Source organism: Vanellus vanellus (assembly GCF_965231255.1).
Source record: "Vanellus vanellus genome assembly, chromosome: 2".
NCBI classification, from domain to species: domain Eukaryota; kingdom Metazoa; phylum Chordata; class Aves; order Charadriiformes; family Charadriidae; genus Vanellus; species Vanellus vanellus.
Window position 1 is genome coordinate 60,658,850 of NC_138906.1, and position 27,155 is coordinate 60,686,004.

The 27,155-nt window shown below is 43.2% G+C and overlaps 2 protein-coding genes across 2 annotated transcripts in view; one reads left to right on the top strand and one right to left on the bottom strand.

Annotated features, from left to right (window-relative positions):
• The window catches only part of ANLN (anillin, actin binding protein), a gene marked incomplete at both ends in the record, with an annotated part of 28,503 nt that extends 22,037 nt beyond the window's left edge, over positions 1-6,466 (top strand). The window contains 5 exons of the mRNA XM_082499414.1: positions 569-622; positions 2,008-2,094; positions 3,629-3,736; positions 5,767-5,939; positions 6,343-6,466. Coding sequence (XP_082355540.1) covers positions 569-622; positions 2,008-2,094; positions 3,629-3,736; positions 5,767-5,939; positions 6,343-6,466 — 546 coding nt within the window. The remainder of the gene's footprint in view (positions 1-568; positions 623-2,007; positions 2,095-3,628; positions 3,737-5,766; positions 5,940-6,342) is intronic.
• Positions 6,467-11,477: 5,011 nt separating this feature from the next.
• Positions 11,478-27,155, bottom strand: part of AOAH (acyloxyacyl hydrolase) — a gene marked incomplete at its 5' end in the record, with an annotated part of 87,846 nt that continues 72,168 nt past the window's right edge. Inside the window, 5 exon segments of the mRNA XM_082499415.1 lie at positions 11,478-11,826; positions 19,518-19,594; positions 23,374-23,470; positions 25,064-25,123; positions 25,209-25,267. Of these exon segments, the coding sequence (XP_082355541.1) occupies positions 11,698-11,826; positions 19,518-19,594; positions 23,374-23,470; positions 25,064-25,123; positions 25,209-25,267 (422 nt within the window). The 3' untranslated portion in view covers positions 11,478-11,697.

Here is a 27,155-nt window from a genome sequence, read left to right on the forward strand (position 1 = left end):
TAAATGTTCTTAACCAGAACTGCATGTAGATCTCTTATTTTGTGTATGGCTTGGTTATTGGAAGCTCCTTATTCTTGCAGTTATGGGAATCAGCTTTTACATTATATTCAGCAATTCGGGTCTGAACTTTTTTGATTTACTCTTTAGGACAGGACATTGGGCTGGAGTAGTAAACTGTAGGACAAGGTTCAAATAGAATTCCAGGGAAACCAACACTTGGTTAATTTTTTCCAGCTGCGAACTTCAACAGTTATGAATTCCTCTTTTTGTCAGATAATATCTTTTATTGTTAAATTATCACCTCTGTAAAGCTTCAATTTTGACTTGGCCTGTGGCTGTACCAAACGGCTGCTTTTTAACTTGCTCTGTGCCTTTCTAATATGGAACAAACTGCTGCCACAGTGGTTTTTTTGGTTTTTTTTGCATTTCATTCCTCCCTTTTACATGCACTGTTAAAATTCAGTGTAGAAAGGACCAAAATGTACTCGGGTATAACTGTGTCCTTTTTTTTTTTTTATAGACCTTAACTTTACACTAATCGCATTGAGCATGTTTCTTTTTTCCCTAGATAAATTTTGAAGGGGAGGAAAAAGAACTGTTGGGCTATATGTTCCAGGACAAGGTTGCTATGATCTTTTAGCTTATAACTTAAAATAGGAACCTGCTTCCTAGTGCATGTTGCTCACGTCTGTCTGGTCTTTTTGCAGTTTTGGGTTTGTTTGGTTTTTTAGTTCTTCTAAGAAAATGCTTACAAAGATTTACTAACTAAACATAAGATGTTGGAGCCTTTAAGACTCGCAGAATTCTTCTCCCTGCCACTTACAGTAATAAGCATGCCAATAGAATTCAAAGTTGTTCAGTCCACCTAGGGTTTTTCCTTAACTAGCATCTATCTCTTGTCTTCCTAGATCACTAGAGGAGATGCTTTCTTACTTAAAAAGAAATTGATGTATCTCTTATTTTTGTTTATTGTCACTACTAGCAAAACTTAATTCGGTTTGATTGACATTGATTCCTTGGCTCTAAAAGCTACTTCATTAATGTGTACACATGCCTATTCCTTGGCAAATATTTCTTTCTTTGTATTTGAGCAGCACCGTCAACCTTTTTAGCTTTTCTCGTAAGACAAAGCACAGATGTTTCTGATTTTTTTTTTTTTTTTTTCCAAGATTCTTACAGTATTGCTTATTCAGATTATTAGAAAATATGGTATGTAGAATGCCCTGCAGATCATAATTTGTTTGTTGAATTAGCAATTTGTCTCTTAGCTTCCCGGGGGGGGGGGATGTGATTTCTTGATAGTACCCAACGTAATGAGGTGCTGTATGGAGGGATTAGGGGAAGTCCAAAGGCAGTCCTTGTTGCATGCTCCTCCTCAAAACTCTTGAATATTGAGTAACCATTTAACCAGCCTCTGGTACCATAGTTAAGCTGCTTTTTTTTTTTTCAGCAGCAGAAGATAGGGCTTAGAACCTCTTTTGTTAGAAATGACTTAACACAGGTCTCATCACCTTGAGCACCAGTTGAGAAGAACTGCTTTCAATTACTTTTTCTCCTTCTAGGTTCTTTGAAACAAATGTTTCTCTGAGTAGGCATTACTACATCAGTATCTGCCAAAATGCTTATGGTATCCAAGTACCAATCCTGTTTAAGCCCACTTTGATATTTTCCAAGCAGCTTAATGTCAAACTGAGGCAGAAGCTTGCAGGATGTGGATTGGTGCCTTGTGTTGTTTTTAACCATGCTTAGAGTGCCTGTTTTGCTAGATAGAAGCATGTTTGTGCCTATGTCCTGAGCAAACTAATAAGGAAATTAAGTCTTGAAAAGCTTCTAAATGAACTTGAAGCAAAAAGTTATTATTATGGTCTTGCTTGAGACTGACCGCTTCTTTCCGGCTGAAGATCCTAACACCAAGACTGTGCCAACATCCTGGTGCAGGTGGCTTGCTTGCACTGGTAGAGTTCAGAGGTGTCAAAATTAAATGACTAATTGTTTTACTTTTTGCAGGTTCCCTTTTTGTCTCCTTTGGAAGGTCATATATATCTAAAGTTAAAATGCCAAGTGGACTCTTCTGTGGAGGAGAAAGGGTTCTTGGTAAGGCATTCACTTCAGATTCTTTCCTTGGAAATTACAGGTCCTGTTAACTTTTTTTAACTTCACACATGTATTTGTAGTGACTGTGAACCTTAAAACTTTCTTGATTTCGCCCCTGCCCTGAACCAGGCCTCAAAATTTCCTAGTTTACCTTTTAAACATGCCTACTTTAAAGCTACCTTTTAGGATTTTGTAGATCTTTTTTGTCTAAACACTGTTCGTTTGTTTTTTCTGAACTTCAGTTAACCTTCTGTTGCTATAATCTGTGATGTGAGATGCAATTCTAATTTCTCTGCCAGAAGCTCTTACAGGACGTACGGGATTTTTCTTTTTTTGTCTGGTAAAAGCAAATTCTCCCAAGCAAGAGAGATATTTTTTTCCACTGTGTGCACAGACTTTGACTGACAAGGAAGTGACAGTATTTTTGGAGAAACATCTTGAGCAGTTCTTTCTAAAACTGGACTTGGAAAAAGCAGCTGATACTTGGCCCTAATAGGTGGCGCTGTTGAGATTATGTCCAGCAGATGGCAGTGAATGTTCTATGAAAACACTTCAGCAAAACATTAACATTTGCTGTTATTTCATTGTTTTCTGAAATCAGAATTTCTTTAGACTCTTTTCAAGAAGTTCTTTCTGTCTCCTTTCCCTTTACTTAACTGAAGTTGAACAGATTTCATTATATGCAAACATTTCACATGCTTATGGTATTTGCTACCCTATGTTTTTGTGTACTAATTTTAAGTCCTTGTTTACATCTACTATACAACATGTAAAACCTGAAGAATGGTGTGCATGCATATTAAATTTTTTCAGAGTAAGGGTTTGGAAACTCTGCACCATTAAAAATTATAATCTGAGTTGTGAAGAGTGACAAAGGCAACACATTAATTAGAAAAAAGTTCTTTACAAGTTCAAGAGGGATCAGGAATAGAAGGCAGATACTAAACTTTCTATTCTAGTACTAAGGAAATGGGGCTTGAAATTGGCATAATCCTGCATCCAATAAAATAACTGCCAATACAAACATTTAAAAATCAATTTCTAATTTCTTTTAAACTGGCTGTACTCCTGAGTATGGCCTGCAGAATAGGCAAATGTTTTGTAATCCTGAATTAAAGATTACTTAAATACCTAATAATAATGAATTATTATATGATACTTATACATGTTTTGTGAACCACTCATCCTGTATCTGCTACAAGTAAGCCTACGTTATCTTAAAATAATGGGAATGCTTTCCACTGCTGACATGAAAATCTGATAATTTGAAATAGCAGCAATAGGTGCATTTTGAGCAAAAGGCTGCAAACTTGAGAATGATGGTGTAAGCCCATTTTCTATGCTATCTGGAAGATAAATATACTGTAGAAACAGAAGTCTCTTCCAGTATGTATTTTTTCTTTCTTTGACAATTACTCCTTTGAAGGGTTGTACTTGTAAAACCATTCTGGTAGAGAAAAAAAAAGCTGAGTACTGGCAAAGCTCAAGGTCTAATGTTACTCTAATGTTTGGTTGTGTTTTTTTTTTTTTTAAGACTATGTTTGAAGATGTTAGTGGATTTGGAGCATGGCATAGGCGCTGGTGTGTGCTGTCTGGAAATTGTATATCTTACTGGACGTACCCAGATGATGAAAAACGAAAGGTAATGGTGTTTTATAAAGCTTAAGTCTAAAGTTCTGTAGTACACGACACAACTAGCCGTTCATTTTTAATGACAGTAACGTTTAGGCTTAAAACCAGGTAAGTATATTCAAAGTATGAGATTCAACCTCATAAAGTTTCCTTGGGGAATGGAGGACTTGTCTTCATAAATCTGATCTAAGTCAGGGCAAACTTAGAAACTGACCACTTGATCTGGTGGGAAAGGGGAAAAGTGGAGGAAGATCCATATTCAATTTCCCCTTTAGTCTTAAGGCTTTCCATTGCACTTGTCAAACAACTAATTATTTAATTAAAATTTATCATACTTGTACAGCTTATTAAGCAGACTGTATCTAATTGCCTTAAGTTTTAGACTTTAACACTTAATATGGTAAAGAATTAGCGTGGACAATGCTTCTGTATTGCAGAAGCATAGCTGTAATTATGGACTATCTTACCTGCAGTCATTGTTTTCTTGCAGCTCCACATTATAGCTGAAACTGAGGCTTTTTAAATGGTTCTCACAGAAACTTAAGTTACTGTCTGGCTAATGAGACAAATCAGAGGTTCATCTGTCACTGAGGTGAACCTTGTCTCCTTAGCTTGTTCTTGCAGCATGTACTGAAATATTTCCAGGTCCTTTTAAAGACTGCTTTCAGGAGGGTTTTTCTGACTCACTTAAGCACTAATTTACCATTAAACACTCGCTTGTTTGTTGGCAGAACACTTTCTTTCCCAAACTCTGTGGCAAACTCTGGTCCTTTTGGGTCTTCTATGCCAATCCAGATGCCTGAGTCGAGATTCTTCCCAGCTAACAGAGGAAGACCATATGCTGATAGTTGACATTGCCAAAATATATCAATGTACTGTTTTTTTTTCCCTGCTAGGAGAGAGGGAAAAATCTCTGCCTACTGTAATAGAAGATAAGCAAAAAAACTGAGTTAAGCAAGAAAAAGGTTCTTATTCAGCTTTTGTCTGCAAGACAGAAGCATTGGTTTGTTTTCCAGGTTCTGTTCTTGAAAATTTTCTGACTTGCTTTACTATCAATCTGAGAAAGGGTCAGCCATATTCTTTTGATATACTGTCATCTACAGCAATATTAAACTCTGTCCTTATTAAATGCCTCCCGTTACCCCTGCTTTATCTGTTCCATGATGTGGACATAAATGTAGCTCAGAAATATCAGTATTGGGCAATGATTGCTTTAAATTGTGGATTTTTTTAAAATATATTTCCCATGGCGTACATATATCATCAACATGCAACCTGTTTCTCGATGTTCCTTGAAATGGAGCTATCTATCTTTTTCCTGTAACTTAGGTTATTTTAATTATCTGTGGAACATTATAGTGAACATGCCCAGTAAATAGCAAACTCTTCTCCAAGTCAGGAGCAGCTTGTGATGTTACCCTGATGAGGTATTCTGTAGGTGTGAAGAATCAGAGCCAAGGTCTGTAACTAACTTTAAGTATACAGTTGAGCCTCTGTCTATAGTCAGCAGAAAGAGATAACTGCCTTGAAATCTGAAATGCTTTCAGAGGGGGTCTAGCTATTGACTATAGAGGGAGCTAAAGCAGCTGGATGTGGCACTTAGGTTGTCTTAGTTGCCTGTTTGAAGATGAATCCATATGCTTTTATAGGCTTTGACAAGCATGATGCAAGCATGCCTAAAGTGCTTGTTTTCTTTAGGCTTTGACAGGGTTTACTCTCTGGATTTTATTATGAAGTTCTCTTGAATGTGAGAGTTAAATTTTAAGGAATAAAAAAGGGGGTGATATCTTTCTAGAGCCTAATCCTTTGGTAAGGGATGGATTTGTTAGCTGTATTGTACACAGTTGAGCAGGGCATGTTCCATTGTCTATGTTATCTTGCTTTGGCTATGGCTCTTAAATGCAAAAAGTGTAATTCCTCTTTTGAATGGAGTAATTGATTGGGGGGGCACTTCATATGGCAAAAACTGTCAAAGCATGTGTTGTTCAGAATTACTCTTGCCTGCAGTATTCTTGACTGATGAACTATCTTCACTTTCAGCATCCTTTGGGCCGGATAAACTTGGCTAACTGCACTAATCATCAGATTGAACCTGCCAACCGGGAGTTCTGTGCCCGTCCCAACACTTTTGAACTAATAACTGTCCGTCCTCAGAGGGAAGATGACAGAGAGACTCTTGTCAGCCAATGCAGAGACACACTCTGTGTTACAAAGTGAGTGGATAAAAATCATTATGGTTGTGGGAGGATATGGGATGTGTGTGGGAGGGGTGTTTTGCCTCAAGTGATAGTTTTAATAACAGGAACTTTACATCTTTGACATGGCAATGCAAAGCTTATTTAAATGCTAAGACTTTGGGATGACACTTGAACTGTTTGGTTCACTTTTAGTCCTATTTTGTCTTGCTGTCACTTTTCAGTCTTCTGAGGACAAAGAACTCAACTTTTCTAGAAGCAGAAATACCAGCTAGCTTGGTAACAGGATTGTGGAGTATTTGACTTCACTTTTTTCCCCTGCTATTTGGGCTTCAGTGGATAATCAGCTTGACATTTTTCAGAATAACTAAGTAGAGGTGGAGAAGGACTTACCTAATCCATTGTGTTCTTTGCCTTTTAGGAACTGGCTGTCTGCTGATACTAAAGAAGAGCGTAACCTTTGGATGCAAAAGCTCAACCAAGTCCTTGTTGACCTTCGCATGTGGCAGCCTGATGCCTGCTACAAACCTATTGGAAAGCTTTAAACTCTGGAAGGGAAATACATATTTTCTTTGTATGCAAAACCCCACGTGAACTACACAAAAAAGAACTTAAATGAAAATGTGGGAAGTCCTCTTGGTCACTCATGCTTTAAATTTGAGAGAGTATTTAACATTAATACAGGACTATGTTATGCAGTATTTTTATTTCATTTTAAGGATTTTTTTAACTCTTTTACTTCCTAGCTTTTGAATATGGTAGGAAGCAATTAGCTGTTTCTAAATGTGCTAAATATTTATGTAACTTCTTTTTTGGAAGTCTTTTAGCTAAGTACATTCTCTTTAAACAACTAAATTATTGCAGGAAATCACACTTCAGGGCAGGAAGAAGGGGGGCAAGCTAGTGAAAAAACAAGGTTACTAGATAACTCAGCTTCCTGAAAGAAACAATAGCTCAGAGTTCTCTAACAAGGATGGTGCTGAAGCCCAAGATTCAATATTGGAGGGTTTGTTGGTTTGGGTTTTTTTTTTATTGATCAGGCAGAGAAGTTAGTAGTAAATTTTATTCTACAACTTGCAATATAGGTATTTCTTGCTTGCACAGTGTCCTTGTGGTCAGAACAAAAGACATGCACAATATATGCATACTTTTTGCAATTTCTTGTACAAACTGATATGGATAAGTGCATGGCATGTATTCTATGTGGTTTACAGGTGTGGAATTATGTATGCAGTATATTGCACTTTGATAGAAATGAAAGGTCTTGAATATTTTTGTTAGGACTGCTATATTAAAAAAAAAAATTAAAACAAACCAGAAAAAAAAATAGGTTTAGGATTGTATATGTCAGTATTTCCTTGGACTCATGGTTTGTACAAGAATTCTCCATTTGAGAACCAGGGATACGTTGTTAAAGTGCTTTTTTTTCCATAAGATACTACCAAGCTGCTATGTACCAACTAATACTCTGCTGGCCAAAAGTATGGGTCTTCCTCCCCCTCTTAGACATATTCATAAATGCTAATAAAAACTTCAGACCCATCATTAAAATGGCAAAACTATTCAGTTAAAATTTGCAATTTTCACAGCTTTTCACTGGGCTTAGTGAAATACTATCTCATTACTTCACTATTGCAAATGCAATAGTGGAATACTTAAAATTGCTATTGCTGTTATATATTCACACTCGAAACACTAAATTCTGTTAGATTATACTGTTTTCATCCTGCCACTTTTGTACTTTTCCTTTTAAATCTATTTTTCTTTTTCTGATGTCTTTCCAAACTATGTATTGAGATCTATTTTATTCATTTAAAATAAAGAATAAAACACCTTATGCTTTTTTCATAATGTCATCTATGCATTTGAAATACTGGTTTGTAGACTGAAGAAGAAAAGCTGGACTCCACGCAATATTTAAGAAAGGATTCTTTTCAGTATTTGTGTCCCAAAATACCACTTGATTTGGGAAGACACCATGATGCCTCAGGGGTAATTGGCACCAAATTTCGTAGTGGGAGGCCAGATTGTCTGTGGGCAGTTACTGTGAACTGGTTGGAACTTAGATGAGCATAGAGGCTGCTAGAGGTCAGCAGTTCATCCATTATGGAGAGAAGAGATGGTTCTTGTCTCTTGCGATAGAGACGGCAGCAGAGTAGCAACATAACATTGACAGTGGAAGAGCGAATTGCATCTGTGGATCCGCAGTAGGCTGTCTACTTAAAATTCCATGTGGATGATAATGAAAATCATCAGCTATAAAATTATGAAACAAGTCCATGGAAAGGTTTTAAGAATGGAACTTGATATATCTAAGGGAATGGCCTATTTTTATTTAGTCTAATTGGGCTATTATCCACTGTAGAAACAAATCTGTGTTTGTTCATTACCCAAGATAAAAAATTATCCTCATCGAGGAAAGGTATAAAGTGTAACAGGTGATGCAAGTTAGCAAAGCTGACCTGGACGGTGAGTTCTAGCTGCAAGCTACCAGTGATGCAGCCAGCAGAAGCGTGTGATGCTGGCTTAGCAGCAAGCCTGCATTTACTGACTTGCCCCCACCTCCTGCATTCACTCCGAGGGTGGTGAGGCACTGGAACAGGTTCCCCAGGGAAGTGGTGCAGGCCCCATCCCTGGATGTGTCCAAGGCCAGGTTGAGCAACCTGGTCTAGTGGGAGGTGTCCCTGCCCATGGCAGAGGGGGCTGGAACTAGATGATCTTCAAGGTCCCTTCCAACCCAAACCATTCTATGATTCCCCTGCTCTTTTAAAGGTGTGCTGTGGCAAATTGCAGAAATGTTGGCAAACATTTTTTTTCATGTTTCTAGCAGATCCTTTTCGAAGAGGCCGGACAATTCAAATAGCTTCAGATAGCTATAGATGTTCTATACTTCAAAAATAGTTCCTACTGTCTGTTTTCAAACAAAGCTTGAAATTTTGTGAAAACAGTTTATGAATAGAATAACTTCAAAAAAAGCCTTCCCATTTGCAGTGTGTTGGAACTAGCTGGTGACATAATCCCACCCCCCCTCCCCCCCATATCCATGTGCTCTAACTCTTCCCCCAAAAAAGACCTTGATAGACCATTCCTTCTAGAAATCTGTACTGCTGTAAAGTTTGAATTTCATGGAACTATACTTAGCTTTCCAAGAGAAACTTCTCCCCCCTCCCATTTAAGTCTCTTCCCTGTGCATTTGCCACCTTCCACCAATCTAAGCACCAGGAGACAGTTGAACTAATGCAATAGACTGGGATTCATAGCTCGTTACTGCTTTAGAATAAGTAAGCTTTTTCAGAAACATTTTTTTAAATATAGAACATTTATTTTTAGAGCGGTACTGGTAAGTGATTGATGGTTGGGGGTGCAGATCTTCAGCTGGGTTTTGCATTCTTTGAAAAAATGCAGAGACATTGTAGTTGTAAAAGCTGACGGCTTAAGAGGCACAAAATTCATCTTTATTTGCAAGTAGTTACTGCATTAGTTACAAATCAAGTTTCCACATACAGCCTACTTCTATTTCTGAACTGCAGAGCTCGCAGCTGAGGCATGAGGACTTAGGGTTTGGTCAGTGGTCCTTCAGTCAGTGGCCAGCCTGACTCACGAAGTCCCTCAGAGACCCCGTGTCAAGCATGGAGCAATTATACAGGGCAGATCTGAGAGCTCGGCTTTGGGACTCCGTTGCGGGGGTTTCAGGTCACCTTTTGATTGAGAAGATGCTGTTCTACTTTTATAAGAAAGCTTTTTTTCCCCCGCCGCCATTTGTTCAGAAATTCAAGATGTTCACTAATAAGAAAGTCTATGAATGGAAAATGCTTTGCTCTGGGCAATGAAGCTTATTTTAGCTGAGGAAATTTCAGTTTTAACAGCTTGTAAAACTCCTAATTGGCATTATTAAATCCCAACCTCAAATGAAATATGATAATTTGCAATGAGATCGCCTGAAAATGTGGCTTCTAAACACGCACTGCTCCCTTCCCCTTTTAATTGCTACGTTTCTGTGTTTTGGTGTAGAGGAAATTAACCGATATTCTATAATTATTGTCTGTGCTGTACTTGGTCTATAGTAAAAACACGTGGATGCACTTGTTCCTGTCCTTGCGTTGTTTCCAATGAAAGATAGGAAGCCTGAATAGGTAACAAAAAGTAGTTAGAAGGTGTTCTATGTGGCCGGTGTGCATTGAATGTTACGCTGTTCGGTGGAGAGAATTTGTACAGGAAGCAGATAGATTTCCTTCCCCTTCTGACGCTAAACAGTCTTCCTCAGGCACGAAACTGTTTCTTGGGAGATTGGATACTTTGGTCACATTTAAATGCCTTGAATGAATTGGGGCCTTATTAGTATCATTCAATTAAGAAATGTATTCCCTTTGCTTTCCTGAAGTAGGTGACTTGAATATTTACTTAAACGTTAGCAGTTGTCCCAAAAGGACTTCTATCTTAATAAAAGATGCGGTGTTGACTGTACTCAACCAAAAAAAAAAAAAAAAAAGGGAAGAGGATCTAGGACAGCAATAATAAGTGCTTCAATCAAAACAGCACGAGCCAAGCCATCCTCTGCCTACCCAAAAGACTGAGCAGATGCATCTCCTACAGCCACGGCCAGTGCGCAAAGGTCCCTACACGGCCAGGACAGCTCCTTTAGCCTAAGAGCTGGTGCATGGTGACGCAGCCTTACGCAAGGGATGGGTTCAGAATAAAGAGCAGAGGGAATCTACTGGAGCTTTGGCTAATTTGAATGGGTTTTAGTCGTGTCACATTAACGCCTTCTATTTACCAGATTTTTTTTGCCACCTGTAATTAATGCCATTTTAATGCTGTCTGATCCCTTCGCCACCAGTAAGGTTGTGAGTAGGGGAGGGCTGTCTCTAATTTTGTAATATTTTTCTATTTATTTTGCTAAAAGCATTGGATAAGCTGGTGGAAAAAAAAAACTACTAGTAACTCCCTCAACCTTCAAGTCTGTATGAAGTAGAGCAGGTGAGGGCTTGCCCAGTACCTTCAGCGATTCCCTGGGTCGTGCCTGTAAAAGATACAGGACTGTGTCTATGGTATTTGTTAGGCAGTGAAAGAGTAAAGATGTGTTAAAGCTTGAAAAAGCAACCTGTTTTAAATACATGAAGGGTTGTCAAGTTACTGTCTCGGTGGGGGCGGGGGGGGGGGGGGGGAGGGGGCAGAGGAGAACCTGTACTCAGTCAGCCCTGCACTAATGCTGCCAGGCGAATCAAAATTCTAGTGCCTTGTTATTCCTGGCACAATTTAATAAGCAAATAGCAGCTAAATAATGTATTGACAGTCAGGGCAATTACATACACACAGCTTACAGCAACATAATGAGGTTGGGGTTTCTCCCCCTTCCCCCTCCCTTTTGGGATCAGTTTAACAGCTGAAACAGTACAAACGGAAAGCCCAGAAAAAAATGTTCTGCAGGGGAGGAAAAAAAAATATGAAGCAGAGCTAGGAGTTTGCTATACATATGGAAAAAAAAAAAAATCGTACAGACTTGCAAACCAGTACAATAAATGGTCTAGCTGGCAGGTATCTTTTGATTTTTTTTATTTTTGTAGCTCCACAGAAAAAGCATAGCCTACTTGCGCTGGTGAGATACAAACTGAGAAGAACGCTGTTGGGTTATGTCCACTGCTACTGGCTCTGATAACTTGCCCTCCCCCTTTGTGTGTGTGTGTGTGTGTGTGTGTGTGTCTTTAATCATCTTGTTCCATGGAATGCACTGGGAAGCATCACCTTAAACCACGTCAGGTCTCCGGCAGTTTGGAAATCAGTGTCCACCTTGATCTTTGAAGATAGCTTCAATCTGGTCGTTGAATGGATTCTCCTTTCCAAGCACTTGAGGCCATTCATGCAGCGCCTTCTGCCAGGTAATGCTTGTTCCAAGGGCTGCCGCAATCTGCAAACAGCACAAATGTTACCAATTTCTTGTGCCTTTATAATGTAGCTGTTTCATGCCAGCTCTTAGGAGACTCCACCAGAAAGAAGACTCCCTTGTGTAGCCACGTGATGGACCATAACCTCTAAACAAAAAAAATTACCCCTCTCCAGCTTCTTGAATGGGGAAAAATCCTTCTGAGCAGTAAAAATAAGGTAAGAACCATATAACTGCATCTCCCTTACCCATCTTTTGGTCTAATAGTAGTCTCCAACCATGCCTATGATGTCTGGTCCATAAACGTCTACTCAAAAGCCCTAGAGTCTGATGGTTTGGGTTTGTTTTTTTTTTTCCCCCCCAAAAAACCATTTTGAAAGTATTTCAAAAGCGCAGCTTGGATATAATGCATAAAACTCTTGCAAGTCCAAAGGAATCCATGCTTCTAAATGCCTCTGATACTTCTGATAAATATTCTCTCTGCTATCCTATAAGGAAACCACAGGTGCTGAGGAAAAAGAGGCCAAATTATATCTGGGTTCAAAGCCACCCAGCTCTCATGCTCTAAGTTTGTCCCTGCTGTTGGTTGTCTTCAGAGCTTTTTTCCATGAGACCCGCGGAAGTGGTAAAATAGCTTTTCTCCTCGACACCGGAACTGCTCCAGTTTTCATAGAGGTTTTTGCCCTACAAGTTATGCACCAAAGAGAAATTTTATATCTGCTGTGTTGCCTGGGTGGAAAACATCGAGGGTGGTAGAAAGGGGAAGAGCCAACAGCCTGATTCTCCTTTAACCGAATTTTCACACCCAGCTAATGCATTTTTGTTTTAACTTATGACCTACAATAATATTTTGCTTATACAGTAACTTTACTGTCAACCCTAAAACTCACTCTGACATTGATTGCAATTATGAGGTTTAAAAAGGGCTAACGAAGCCCTTTTTTTTAAAGGGCCAAGATGGGTTTATGGAATCAAACTATTTGAATACTGTTGTTTGGGAACAGCCTGGAGCCTTTGGGGAATTTTTATGTGCTTCTTTTTAAATCCTGTGCTTTTGAAAGAAACTGTAATGATGGGCTGGGAGACAAAAACTTTCTTTTATTTGGAGCTCGTGTACAAGAAGCACATTTGTAGGGTGGAAGCTTTTACACTCTGGTCACTCAAGGTGTCATTAAGCTAATGGAGGAATTGGGGCAGGGGAGAGGGATGGTGAGACTGTGCAATAGGATGTTTTCTCCTGGTCAAGATTTCTAATGTGACCAAACGTGGTGGTTCTGGGACACCCTATGCCTGCTAGAGGGCTGAGACCTGTCTCTGTCAGAGTGGTCTGTTCTGGCATGATCGTCTCCAGACCTTCTTTACAAGTCCCTAAGCGTTCCAAATGTTTTTTTTAGCAGAATGCGTTTAAAAACCCCTACTATCTTTGCACGGTGCACCTTCTGCAAAAGTGTCACTGGAAATGTGCTCTACAGATTTCAGGCTACTGTTGACTGGAATTTAAGGTGTATGTGCTTAGAGTGTCCTAAACTATGTAGGTCATCCTCAGACATCATTTCATGTGGTCCTAGTTTTGGTAATTTACTCTGGATGAGTAGCGTGGCACAGAGAAGGGTTCAGGCTTCTAGAAATCACTTTTCTTGTAGGTCTTTTCTAAATTCAAAGCTCTTGCGCTTTGAGACTCGCTAAGATTCGTTCATTTTCTGCAATTCATTTTCTGTAAGGATGACAACCCCTAAGCAATATTTTCATTGAAATATTACCTATTCCCCATAGAGCCCCGGGTGACTGTGCCTGGGAGGTGGCTGTGTTATTTCAGCAGCTTTTGGCTATCTGTTTCCTCTCCTGTACCAACCTGGTCATGGGAATGTCTCTCGGCAAACTGTAAATACCCAACTCATCTGATATGCGTCATTTCAGTTTTTTCTCTTTTTTTTTTTTTTTTTCTTGGCTGGAATGTGCTTTGCTACGTCTTAAGGAAAGAGAAAAGGGAGACTCTAATTGTGCTCAAGCTGTGCTTTCCTGACTGTACATAATCATTAAGAATCTTCCAAGCGGCTCAGGTTCCTGTTTGTGATGCTCAGGGCTTTCACGTTCTCCCTGGTAACTTCATAAAAGCAAGAAATGAGGCCATTTATGCCGGATCCTGTTGAAATGCATGGCCCTGTCATTCAAACAAAGTAATATCAGCTGTTCTAAAGAGAAGTAATGTCCTTGCAGCCATCTGGCACTCAAAACAGTTTGCAGTGAGATTTCAGAGAAAGGGAGAGGTGCCGAAAAAAGCAGTCCCTGGGCTTCCACCACAGTCAGTGGGAAGAGAAAGTCAGATTTCTTCCAAGCCGGACTTCAAGCCTGGCTTCAGGAGAGCCACGAGGATGATCCGAGGGCTGGAGCACCTCTCCTATGAGGAGAGGCTGAAAGAGTTGGGGCTGTTCAGCCTGGAGAAGAGAAGGCTCCGGGGAGATCTTATTGCGGCCTTCCAGTACTGAAAGGGGGCCTACAGGAGAGATGGGGAAGGACTTTTTACTAGGGCATGTAGTGATAGGACAAGGGGGAATGGCTTTAAACTGGAAGAGGGCAGGTTTAGATTAAACATTAGGAAGAAGTTTTTCACTTTGAGGGTGGTAAGGCACTGGAACAGGTTGCCCAGAGAAGCTGTTGAGGCCCCATCCCTGGAGGTGTTCAAGGCCAGGCTGGATGTTGCCTTGGGCAACCTGGTCTAGTGGGAGGTGTCCCTGCCTATGGCAGGGGGGTTGGAACTCGATGATCTTCAAGGTCCTTTCCAACCTAAACCATTCTATGATTCAGGGCATGGTGTCTCAGCAACAGCTCTAGAGGGAACTGAGGAGGACCGAGTGATGTGCTTTGGTTTTAAGTGTCAAAAGTAAATGGTGTGAATTTCCTCCACCTACAGCCTGAGCTTGGTGTTCTGGGAAAAAAACCTCATGGAGCCCAATTTTAGCTTTGAAACTTGGAGGAATGGAGTGATGCCAGCAATGAGTATCTTGTTTGCAAAAACAAAACCCTTCTGTTTTGCAACTTACTAAAAAGGTGCAGGGAACCCCCTTCTCCCCCAAGAAACTTGCAGTAAGGGAAGGTACTTCTGGGCATCGGTGTTTATCCCTTCTTTCAAGGGTTTTTTAAATATAAAATACTGTCTGGAGTAGGGACTATGGGGGCTAGCTTTCCTGCCTGAGTGTCTTAATCTAACCTTTTCCCAATGCATGAAAATCCAGAATAGCTCTAATGGGACATGGTTGCCTTTTTACTTTTTTCTCTTTTCCTTCTCCTTGCAGTGCTAAATCCGCAACTCTCAGTTAGGGAGGTTCAGTTTCCTTCCACATCCTTCCTGCATAGCTGGACCACTGGACTACTGGATATACATATTGACACTTGCTTCTGCCATGTTTATACCGGCAGGTTAGTATTTTTAATTAAAGAGACAGCAGATAAAGGGCAGGTGAAATCCAGGGGCAGGCACCGGCTTATCCTGCCCACCGCTGTATCATAACAACTATAGATCACGGTCCTCTTCCAGAGAGGAGAAATGCAGTTCTTGTATCCCAAACTCCAAAGTTTATCTGCATCTGAAGGAAAGAGCTAAAATGTTTGTGCTTTCCTCGGGGTGCTGCTAAATTAGAAAAAAAAATAATTGTGAATATTTCTCAAGTGCTTTGAGATCTTCAGAGAGAAAATCCAGTAGACGTGCCCAGGCTAGGTCTCATCCATCGTGTTTATTAGTCAAGCTGCATGTGAGGTGAGAATAGCTGCGGAGGTTGAAGTAAGAGCCTCCATTCACTTGATGAGCTGCACAGCATCAATCCTCTCCCACTAGGCAGCTCTACATGGTATAAAAGCCGTACCTGGCCAGAGGCATTCATGTTGGTAGAAAGTAAAACTTCAAATAAAACTAGTATGAGGAGTGAGTGAATTGTTTATCACCTGTCTCAAGCGTCCTCTCAAATAGCACGCTCTGCTCACACTTCCCCCTCTTTTTATTAAGAGAGCCACTTTTTCAGAGCAGAGTGCTACGTCTCAGCCCAAATAGTGGTATGTTGATAACAGACTTCTGTATACTAGCAGGAAAAGAAAAATGGATTTAAAGCGGTGGATGTTTGGATAAGGCTAATTAATAAATCCTAGAAGGGCAATAACTCACTTGAAGTGAGGCATATCTACAGCTGGCACCTTGACTGTAAGGGAAAATGTACCTATAAAAGCATTAACGTCATCCTAACAGCAGGAGGGGGAGATCATAACCGCTGCAGGATGCCAGGTCCCGAGGGAGTGAAATATGGCAGTGCTTTGCTGGATCCTGCAGCTCGGCGCTCCGGGAGCTATGTGTAGGTTTGCAACTGCCCTTCCGTGCCCTTTTGTAATTTTCTTTTGGCTGAGGCAGGATTCCTTTAAGATAAATATTTGCCGCCTTCGGCTCTGTGCTACCTTTGAGCTGCTGCTGGGATATGGGATGGTCAAGAGCCTGGACAAAAAGCTGCGATCTGGTGAGCCTGACTCCCTCGGTGGCCTGTTGCCGGGGGTTATCGGAAGCCTCAGGCCAGCCTCAGGTTAAGGCATAAAAATAACGCAAAGACCTTTTCTTCTTCACTCCAGGCTTTTCGAATTGCACAGTTTCCCCAGATGGCAGGGTTGGGAACGGGGTTCGTTTCATCACTATTTTCACTCTCGTTTCATTTGCCAAGTTTTCTCTAATTGCTTCCTTGCAAAAGGCCTGCAGCAAAAAAATCCAGACGCGCTTTCTCCACGTCCCCAGGCTGCGAGTTCATACTTTTCATGCAGCTATCTCCTGGCATGGCCTGGTAGCCAGGCAGGAATTTCTGCTATGGAGGAGACCCTCTTCAAACAGGAGGCTCTTTAGACTTGGCAACGCTAAGCAAGCCCCCCTCCCCCCCCAGCCCTTGCTTCGGCTGACCACCACGGATGTAAAAGATAGCAACTAAAGCATGTATTTTGGCTTTGGACTTCCCCCTGCCGTTCCCCACTGGCTGAACTGACAGCACAGTCAATGGAGAAGCTGCTGAAATGTTGGAATCCATCAGTGGTTGCAATGTGCTCCCGTTGAAGCGCTTCCCCAGGGACTGCTCTTTCCCAGAGTGCAAGAGAGTATCGCATCTGGTTATTTGGTCTGTGTGGGGGCAAATTATATCATGGAATCACGGAATCTTCAGAGTTGGAAGGGACCTCTAGAGATCATCTAGTCCAACTCCCCTGCTAAAGCAGGATTGCCTAGAGCACAGTACTCAGGACTGCATCCAGGCGGGTCTTGGAAATCTCCAGAGAAGGGGACTCCACAACCTCCCTGGGCAGCCTGTGCCAGTGCTCTGTCACCCTCACCATAAAGAATTTTTTCTGTGTATTTGACCGGAATTTCCTATGTTCCAACTTGTGCCCATTACCCCTCGTCCTGTCACTGGGAACCACTGAAAAGAGCCTGGCTCCATCCTCCTTCAACCCACCCTTTAGATACCTGTATGCCATAATAAGGTCTCCCCTCAGCCTTCTCTTCTTCAGGCTAGAGAGTCCCAGCTCTCTCAGCCTTTCCTCACAAGGGAGATGGTCCAATCCTTCAATCATCTTAGTTGCCCTTCACTGGACTCGCTCCAGCAGTTCCCTGTCTCTCTTGAACTGGAGAGCCCAGAACTGGACACAGTATTCCAGTTGTGGCCTCACCAGTGCAGAGCAGAGGGGGAGAATGACCTCCCTCGACCTACTGGCCGCACTCTTCCCTATGCAGCCCAGGATTCCATTGGCCTTTTTGGTAATGAGGGCACATTGCTGGGTCATGGATAATTTACTGTCTACCAGGACCCCCAGATCCTTCTCCTCAGACCTACTTCCGAGCAGGTCCACCCCTAAGCTATACTGGTGCCTAGCATTCTTCCTCCCCAGGTGCAGGATCTTGCACTTGCTCTTGTTGAATCTCATTAGGTTCTTTGCCCAGCTCTCCAGCCTGTCCAGGTCACGCTGGATGGCAGCGTGGCCCTCTGGAGTGTCAGCCATCCCTCCCAGTTTGGTATCATCAGCGAACTTGCTGAGGATACACTCTGTCCCCTCATCCAGGTCATTAATGAATATATTGAACAAAATTGGACTGAGTATAGACCCCTGGGGGACACCACTGGTTACAGGCCTCCAACTAGACTCTGCCGCTGATCACAACTCTCTGAGTTCTGTCACACAGCCAGCTCATATATGGGGTGTTATCTCACATCATAAAGCTGGTCCAGAAATTCACCCCATGCTTTTGAGCAGGGGGACCTGCCAAGCAGCACTGTTGGCTGGGTGACACAGCGAGGTTCACTCACACAGCTTGGTTGTGCCAGGGTGGAAGAGTGAGCACAGCCAGGAGCGCGGAAGAAGGCAGCAGTGCCCTAGACGACAGCTTTCTCCAAACTGTGTTCACCACAGCACAGAGAATGTGGCCATGGCACGTGGTATCGTGCACCAGAGAAACATCACCAAGGATGGTCACTCCTCCTCCCTGGGCAGGGCAGGAATGTTGGGAGTGGAGCTGGCCGCTTTGAGGGCACATTTCCCTCATAGCAGTAGGTAGCAAGAAACTTCTGGACCCATTGCTATGCATAGGGGATGGAGAGCAGCTGCTGCTGCTGCTGTGCAGAGCCTTCTGCCAGAGAGGGGAAAGCCAGCTCTGCTCTTGCTGTCCCTCTCCATCTCGCCCACCACCCACTATTTGTCCCCTCATAATTTAGCCCAGCCTAATTCTTGAGCTGAAGAGTCAAGATTGCAAAGCGTGGGAAACCAGAGTGGCCTTTGTTGTCGGGACCTGCCCACCACCCCGTGGTGACTTAGTGGCTAGGGGTGACCGTGTTGAGACCGGCAGGAGAGCCCCAGCCAGGCTGTACCCACCGGTGTGAGCCACTGCTGCTGCAGGCTGCATGCGGGATTTCAGCTCACGCATGGTTTTTCTCAGGGCGGTATGGGGAAGACGCGCTGCTGCTTTGCTTTGCGTACGTGTTTGAAATCTGAAGCTAGTGTATAGGAAACCAATAGTCTTTGTTTGTGGCTGATTACAGAACATGCTCTCCCCACGCGTTTTACAGAGTCGGAAAAAACTACTTTGAAGTGAATATGGTGGGAGCCAGGCAACCTCACACCAAGTTATCGAACGCAAGCAAAGAGTTACAGCGGAGCAGCTCCTTCTCCTTCCCTTTCATTTATTTCTGACTGTAAACCTTCCCCTGCCACCTGTCCTTAGAGGTCAAGCAAGCAGGAGAAAACTTTTTCTTAATACGTAACCACAGAGCATAAAGCAATTTAAATGTATAGCTTCAAAAAGAAAGCTTTGTCCCAGGCTGCGGCGGGGAAACCTGTGGCCTCCGAGGCTGCAGGGCAGGGACAGGGCTGGAGGGGGCCCCTTGGATTCTCCCAGTGCTGCATCGCTGCCCTGATCCTCCAAAACTCCTGCGTGTGTTCGAGCAGGCCGGTAGCCAGCCGACGTGGCAAGGGTCTGGTTTTGTGGCTTAAGACCCGTTTGGCCGGGGTGTGCTGGTCAACGAGTGAAAGCAAGCAAGCAGAAGACCTTGCAGGAGTTAGAGCAGAGTGCAGCTGGCTGAAATGGGGACCATCACCTCTTTTAAAAGAGAAATCCCCACACCCGCATCCCCGTGATGCTCCGACCGGGTGGTCCAGGCAGCAGTGGGTTCTGGCATCCCACCCGCTTTCAAGGGCTGGGGTTTTACCTGGCTGGGGTGGAAACCATCGACGGGTTCGATCAGCTGCCAGGGCTCGCCTCCCATCTTACGCCACTCCTCAGCTGCTGCAAAGACAACGTAAGCGGAGGGGTTATCACTGGGGAGCACGTAGGCACCTCACCAGAGATGTAGCCCCCTCTTCCTGGCAGCGCCGCCCGTGTTTTTAAGCACACGACGGCTCTGCACGAAGATTATGATAATTCATGTAAAGTTGTCAGAGCCAATATTGTGTGCAATCCCCTCTCCTCGGGGCAATATTTAAGCCTTTATTCTTAATTTTTTTTTCTCTGCGATATTTATGCAAGAAAGCGCTTTGAACTTAAATGATTGTAAAACAATTCACTTTCCCTCCCAACTAAGATGGATGCTGTAGCAAGTAAGGCTATAAATTATTTAATACTGATTTAATACTTTTGCATTTCCCATTTTAGTCGCATCTTTAGCAGTGAAAAAAAAATAATAAAGGAGATAAAGAAAACAGTGCTTTCTAGAGAAAGCGATGGTAACACAATATTCGCATGGGCTGATGTCTGCAGGACTAGACTGTCATTTTCAGTTACTTCTCTTCTGAGCGGTCTTTCAACTCCAACAAAATAACCTTTTGAATTACATAAGCATGACATTCGATGCAAATGATGCTGTGCTATAAGCCCCAGAGCCATTAGAGAAGTAAAAAGCTTTCTCTCTTCAAAAGGGCTGTGGAGTGATCAAACATGGGACGAGTGGATATGGCATTAACAGACTGTAAATTCAATAATTTCTTTTATAATGACAGATTAAGAATTCTTAATAGCATTATGCAAGCATCCTGTCAGGAGGATGTTCTCTATTCGAGCACCACAGTTTTGACCTAGGCTCACCGCTGTTGCTTGCACCCTCACTATTATGTCAGAAAGTGACATCTGTGTCCCCATACCAACTCTGAATTCACAGAAGGGCGATATTCCCGCTTTGAATATAGAAACCCACTTGAGGTGCTTTAGTAAACACCCGAAGAAACCTGTTTCAAGACACGGGGCTTGGAGCTTTGTTTTGAAGTTACAGTATGTTGGGCACAACAAATATTCACCTTGGGTTACACCGTGGAGCTTGCCTAACTCCTTATATATGATGTTATACGTTGAGTACCAGGCTGTGTGTTGAGTTTTACTTTCTAGAGGGACTGCTGTTCCACTGCCAGAAATAGCAGAGGATTAAGTAAAATAATACATCAAGGTAGGTGAATTTAGGCCATTATACTTGACCGTCAATAAACCTAGAGCCGTTGAATAAATACCCACCAACTGATTGTGTCCAGAATTTGACTTAAAAACCTGGCTAGACTAGACCAGAGCTTGCTCCCATCGACCCCAAGAAAAAGCCAAAACAATGAATCCCTACCCCCTATTTATTGCACCGCTTCTTAAAGGAACCACTAAATTCTTCAGTCAAAGACAATATCTGAGCTTGAAAGTCCATCTAAATCTAGACTAAATGTTGGTATACTCAAATTTTACTCCAAGAAAGCTAGGAGCTCCTATGATATATATGCCCAGGCCAGCCTGAAATCGATGTACTCATCACAGTGTGCAACCACTGCTAAATATTTGATGTCTGGAGAGTTTAAGCGAGGATTTTCGCTTGCTTCAGAAAGAAAGCAGAAAAGTAGGTCAGCAGCCTTAGCTGGCTTTTGAGCACTCTAACGAACTGACAGCTTTCCTGATGGCAAGCTCGAATCGTTGGCTCCAGGGCTGCAGGAAACTTTGCAAAGTGTCTTTCAGAGCTGATGTTTGTATGTGCATGTGTGATTTTGTTTACCTCATTTATTTAATGCGATGTAATCAAGAACAGCAAATTATATTAAGATGTTTCTTTTCATGAAAGCAAATAAATTACCTAAAGTTAGTCATTTAACTTATTAAAGTAATTTGCCTACCCAGCAGGTAGTTTGTTCCAAATCCTAATGACTTGTTAAATATTAAGTAGATGAGGCAAAAGCTGCAAAGAGACTTGGACATCCTGAAACTCTGTGCTACAATATCGAACTTGACAGAGGAGTCCACTTCTCTGAGAGAGTTTTGGACAGAAATATTCCCTCTCCCATCTTCCCTTCTTTACCTCTTCCATACGGTCTGCATGAGACCCAGAACCAGCTTCCTGAGTTGGGTCATGTAGGATAAAACAAGTTTGTGAATTTTGATATGATTTGGCTGCAAAAGGAGATTTTTTTTTTTGCACTAATCTTAGGTGCCTTGGCAGCTTCGTGCTTCCAAGGACAGCCAGGCACTGATGGGGAGAGGTGGACACTTTGAAGTATTGCCAGGGTGCTTCTGTCCCTTCATGGCTCGGGTTTTAGCTGTCTGCATGCTGGGATTTAAAATACAGTCCCCAGGCAAAATTTTTCAAGAAGGACCAACATGGAACTACCTCTCTATGTGAATATAAAAACAAGGACATGCATATCAGTTGTTTGGTGTTTTTTTTTTTTTTTTTTTCCCAATTATTATATACTAATTTGGGAACATAAAATTTCATGCTATCAGGGAGGGCCCTCAAGTGGCCAGTGCTGAAGCTCCTGCCCGGTGAAGGGAGGTTGAGGGGCAATGAGGGCCTTGGGGAGGCGATGAGGATGGGGCCAGTCTCATCACAGCAGTGCACAGTGGAAGGGGGAGAGACAGCGGGCAGAAGTTAAAACAGGGGAGGTTCAGGCTGGATACAGGGGAAAAGCTGTTTTCCTACTTTCCCATCACTAACTACTTGAAGAGGCTGCACACTGCAATCCCTCACCTCATCCCAATCCTTTTTTTAAAAAGAAAGAGTGAGCGTCTTTTTCCTTGCAATGAAGCTGGGCTGATGCTGGGTGAGGCCTGAAGGTGGACCCATGCACATCTTGCAAGGGAAATGGAGTTGAGAGGGATCCAGGGACAGATGTCTGCCCCCAAACCCACAAGAACACTGTCCACTCATGCTCACGGTAACGATGAAAAGTTTCTGGTTCTTTTAATTTTTTTAAGTCTCAGTGGCAGAAGGAAGTGATTTAGGTGATGCACTTGCCTAATGTCACTTAAGATCACAGAAGGACAAGGTTTTTAAGCTCCTCAAGTCAAAAGTTACAGTATTATTAGGTGCTTAAGGAAACATAGGAAAGAAGTCAGTTCTTCCTGGGAGAGGTGCTTCTACTTTTGAAAACAGTGAGTTAAGACAGGGTGGCTATGTTATTCAGGCAGGAAAACTGGCTGAGAAAAGTTCTCCTTCCTGAGGCACTGTTTATCCCAGAGGAGGCAATAGGAAGCCCTGGCAGTGATGACACTACAGCTCATGAAGACCACCTTCACCACTGCAGGTGTGCCATCTCCAGCCTAGATGACCTACTATAAAGCAATGGTCAAAAATAATAAAATAAAAATAAACCCAAATCTTATGGACTGAAGTAGGTTTGAGATTTCTTTTTTAATTCATCAACCTGAGAAGCTGCAGTGGACAAGCAGGAGGCATTTTTAGCAGAGGCTCATCTGCTGTTCCTGTTGCCTCGCCACCAGCACCCCCTGCCACCCACGTGCAAATGGCCACTGTGTTGTGTACCGGGGTTGTGGGTACCCGCAGCCAGCACCAGCAGGGAAGTTGTGGCCCCCAGGCTGGTGGTGGGGTCTTGTCTAGGAAGAATTCCATGGTTATCCCAACCAGGGAAGCTGGGAGATGGCATTAAGGGTCCTTGCTTGGCCCCAGCCCTGCCAGCAGGGTCACCTAGGCTGGCTGCTTATGCTGCCTTTCTCCCAGTACAGAGCTAAAATATGAGGAGCCTATTAGCAGCCCAGCACTTGACTAAATGCTTTGTGAGAAAGACAGGAAAAAAAAAGCAACTTACTTTGTCTCAGTGGGAAGTCCATGTAGAAAATATCAAAGTTGGCAAATTTCTCGGAGCTCGCTATTTCTTTCAGGACGTTGGAAAGTTGTAACGCTCTCTGCAAAAATCAAGCGATTTAATGATGATTCATTGCTACTCACGTGGCTTTGCATGGATTCAGCTTCTGTCGTGGTCGGGAATTTGAAAGCTAATGTTGCCCTTTTAGCTGGGGGCAGGAGGTAAAATGGGGTTCTTCATCATACATAGACTTGCATGAGCACCACCAGCTGGTGGGCTCCCCAGCTCACATTGCAGGTTCTACTGAGGCCTCAGCTGATGTAATAAGTTTAATACAGCATACGGTTATTTTATTGGAGACAGCTCTTAGTAGTGTCTCTACGCCTGTACAAATATTCTGAGTTTCTTGGTTTCGGAGGTCTTTTGATGAGTGGCAGCCCAGTCATTTCCATTCTTCTTAAAGAAAACCGATTTTTTTTTTTTGTACAGGAAAAATGTTCTCCTTTCCCATTATCCTTTGGGCTACTGTGTTGTGGGTGCTAGCGCTTATCTAGCCAGACCAAATTCTGCTCTTACTTTCAGCAGAGTAAATTGCCTCCATTGAGCGTCTACCTAACTGACATATCCAGTGTGATTTCTACAGCCGTAACAGAGATCAGGATCTCCTAAATATTTAAATTGTGCAGTTTGGATTATAACATAGACAATTAGTTTCAGACAGGGGCTCAGAAAGAAGATTAATTCATACCCTGCAGACATATGAATTGTTCATGGACAGAAGTTATGTGTGCTGTATGCTCTGTATTGTTGGTACGAATGTATAAGCTGCAATCCTGCAAAGATTTAGGAATGTGCTTAATTGCTTTCTCTGAAGTCAAGAGGGACAGGGCATAAAATGAAACACATATCTAAGACTTGGTGAAATTAAGGCCATATTTTTTGTTTAGTGAATGCAAACATTAATACAACTATACATGGAGATGACACCTTTGACGATATTTGGTTACTGGCTCTTTTACATGGCTGCGGGGGGGTGCTGGGATTAAAAATCTGTTTGTACCGTAAGGGAGTAAGTGGCTGATATTATGTGCCATTGGCTTCTGCAGCCAGAATTTTAGGGTGAGTTTTAAGACATCTCTGTTCTGTCTGTTCCCATTCCTGCACTGAGCCCGGATGCTCCTTGGTCACACCATCTGGCGATTAAGTCCACGGAAATGTGTCTGAGGAAGATTAGCACAAATCCCAAACGAAGACAGGGTAAGGCTCTTGCTCTCGGCCCCTGCTCCCGCTGCCAGCGAAATCGATGCTGTTGGCTTTTCATACTCACAGCGACTTGATTCACAAGCCGTTTCTTTTTCAATAGCTACATTTTTCGCCTTAAAGAACGTGAACCTGAACTGTTTTGTCTCAGGGAGCTCGTACCCCTTGCGAGTAAGTTTGGGCAGCTGAGAGGTTGGAAAAGGACCACGTTTACAAATTCCTTAACTTAACCATGCTCTCCCCCAGAGCCCGAGAGGTATTCGAAAGGATGGGTACAGATGTTTCCACACCTTCTCCCCGCCTTTGAAGAAAAAAAGCGGGCTGACGTCTTGCCTTTGAGATATTAGGCTTATATCCTCAGGCACAGGGACAGGGCAGAGTGGAAGAGGGTCTGTGCAAGAGGGAAATCCCGGGCAGCCTCGTGGAGACTCACCTCTGAGGTCAAATTCCTGAGGGTCTCGTTGGGAGTCAGCCAGCCGCTGCAGGGGCTCACCTGGGCAGGCACGGGGAGCCGGGATTTAACAGCGGGCCGAGAGGGAAGGGGGAGACGACTCGTAAGCTAGAGCCAGAGACCTTACCTGGAGGCAGTCGAGGAAAGAATAAAGCTGACTGTAGGTGACGTCCCTGTTCAGCTGCCCTGCGAAGCACAGAGAGGGAAACTTCATGTGCCTGGTGGCCAAACGTGACTTCATTTCGCAGTTCCCATGCATTAGACCCCTCGGTGGGGAGAGGCATCCCGGGAGCCCCAGCATCCACCCCCCCAACCCCTTCCTCCCAGGTTACCCTCCCACCACCAGAGCTGGGGCACAACAGAGGTGGCACCGATGCATCCTTCCTGCTGAGGCGCCCGTGTCCCCACAGTGTGCAGAGCTGCTTTCGCTCCTCCCGCATCCCTCTCCGGCCTTTCACGGGTGATTCGTCTCACACGTGGGGTTAGTCATCAGAGCCTGCGACAATCTCCGAGGTGCGGGACTGATATTTTACCCATTAACGCGTCTCTCACCCACCAAACAAACGCAGGGGTCGTAAAGCTGAAGGGAAGATTGAAGGTGCCTCTATATACTCCGAATTTCCTGTTTACCGCTGAGAGGTTAGCCTTAAAAGGGAGGACCAATTTTGCTGTCACAGAGGGAAGTGGATATGCTTGTGTGGGTGAGCAAATTCGAGCACCGAGTCAAACACACAGCTGACGTTCCCTAAAATTCACTGCGCTACGCAATAGCCCGGCTTGCTGAGAAAATTACCCATTTTCTCGACCTTTTTGCTTCTTTGGTAGCTATAACCAAGACGGAAATTAAATGGCCGCTCAGTTCTCTGAGTTTGTAGCGCACTGATCATCCCGTCGGGCTTTGTTATTTTTTCAGCACTGCAATAAGCAATTTTTGTTGTTGCTGTCTCAGAAACTGCAAAGTATGATCTCTTCCCAAGTGAAATGGTCTCCTCGGGTTGCTTTACAGCAACTCCGCGATATAGATGCAATTTCTGCCTATCTCATGGCTGCCCATCACCCAGCAACAGTATCAGCTGCCCGAGGAGCAAAAGATGGGGAGCTCAAAGATCTAGTGTCACTCCCAGATATTGGGGATGTCCCAGACCCATGTAGCCTGAGAGCACTGGGCCCTGGGATGGGCTGTCAGGGGGACCTGCCATTCGGCAGAAAGCCAGACCGACGTCGGGACACGCCTGACTGGCAGCCAAGTGGGGAAACCTGCTCGCAACCTGTCGGAGGATCTGCCAGAAGGGATCTCTTGCTGCAGAACGTGTTGCTTAGGAGTAATTGGGTCCCTCCGAGGCAAATGAGCCCCTCTGAAAAATTTCCAACTGGTCCTATAGCTAATCACTCCTGATTTGGCTTGCACCAACAGATGCCACGTGTTGTCTCTGATAATTAGACATCCATAAGAGGAACCATCCCTGTGATAAACATGCACTCAAGGAAAGAAATGTGTTTATATGTTACTAAAAAAGAATTATCACAGGCTGACCTTGCCCTGAAAAGGACAAGATTTTTCTTTAACTTTCCTTTTTTCTGTTTTCATTGGTAGTAGGACAGTGCTTTTTAGAGAAAAACGTAACAAGGTATCAGGAATAGAAATGGAGACCTCAGACTTCCTGGGAAGAAGCAAGTACTTCTAAGGGGTGAAATAACCTGTAGTAGATAACGCAGAAGCTGCCGGGCCACTGGCAATGATTGGGGAACCTTGGGGAAACCACAGCACAGAGTCTGCTGAAAGCTCTAGTACCCAGTGGTTGCCAAAATCATCTGAAGATGTAATCTACCATTTTAATGACTTGGTTTAGCCCTTCTCTCTCTATTTGCTGATGGGAACTAAGATAACACCACCTTCCCACTTACTCGGATGCAAAATAGATTCCTTTACCCAAATACAAATAAGAACACGCTTTTGGTCTAAAATTTGTCAGCAGAATCTCCACAATGGCTCCTTGTACACACTCTTGACTGGAGAACAAGGGACTGACTTTAGCTGTTTGCATAAAAACTTTCTTTGCTACCTGCATAAAGT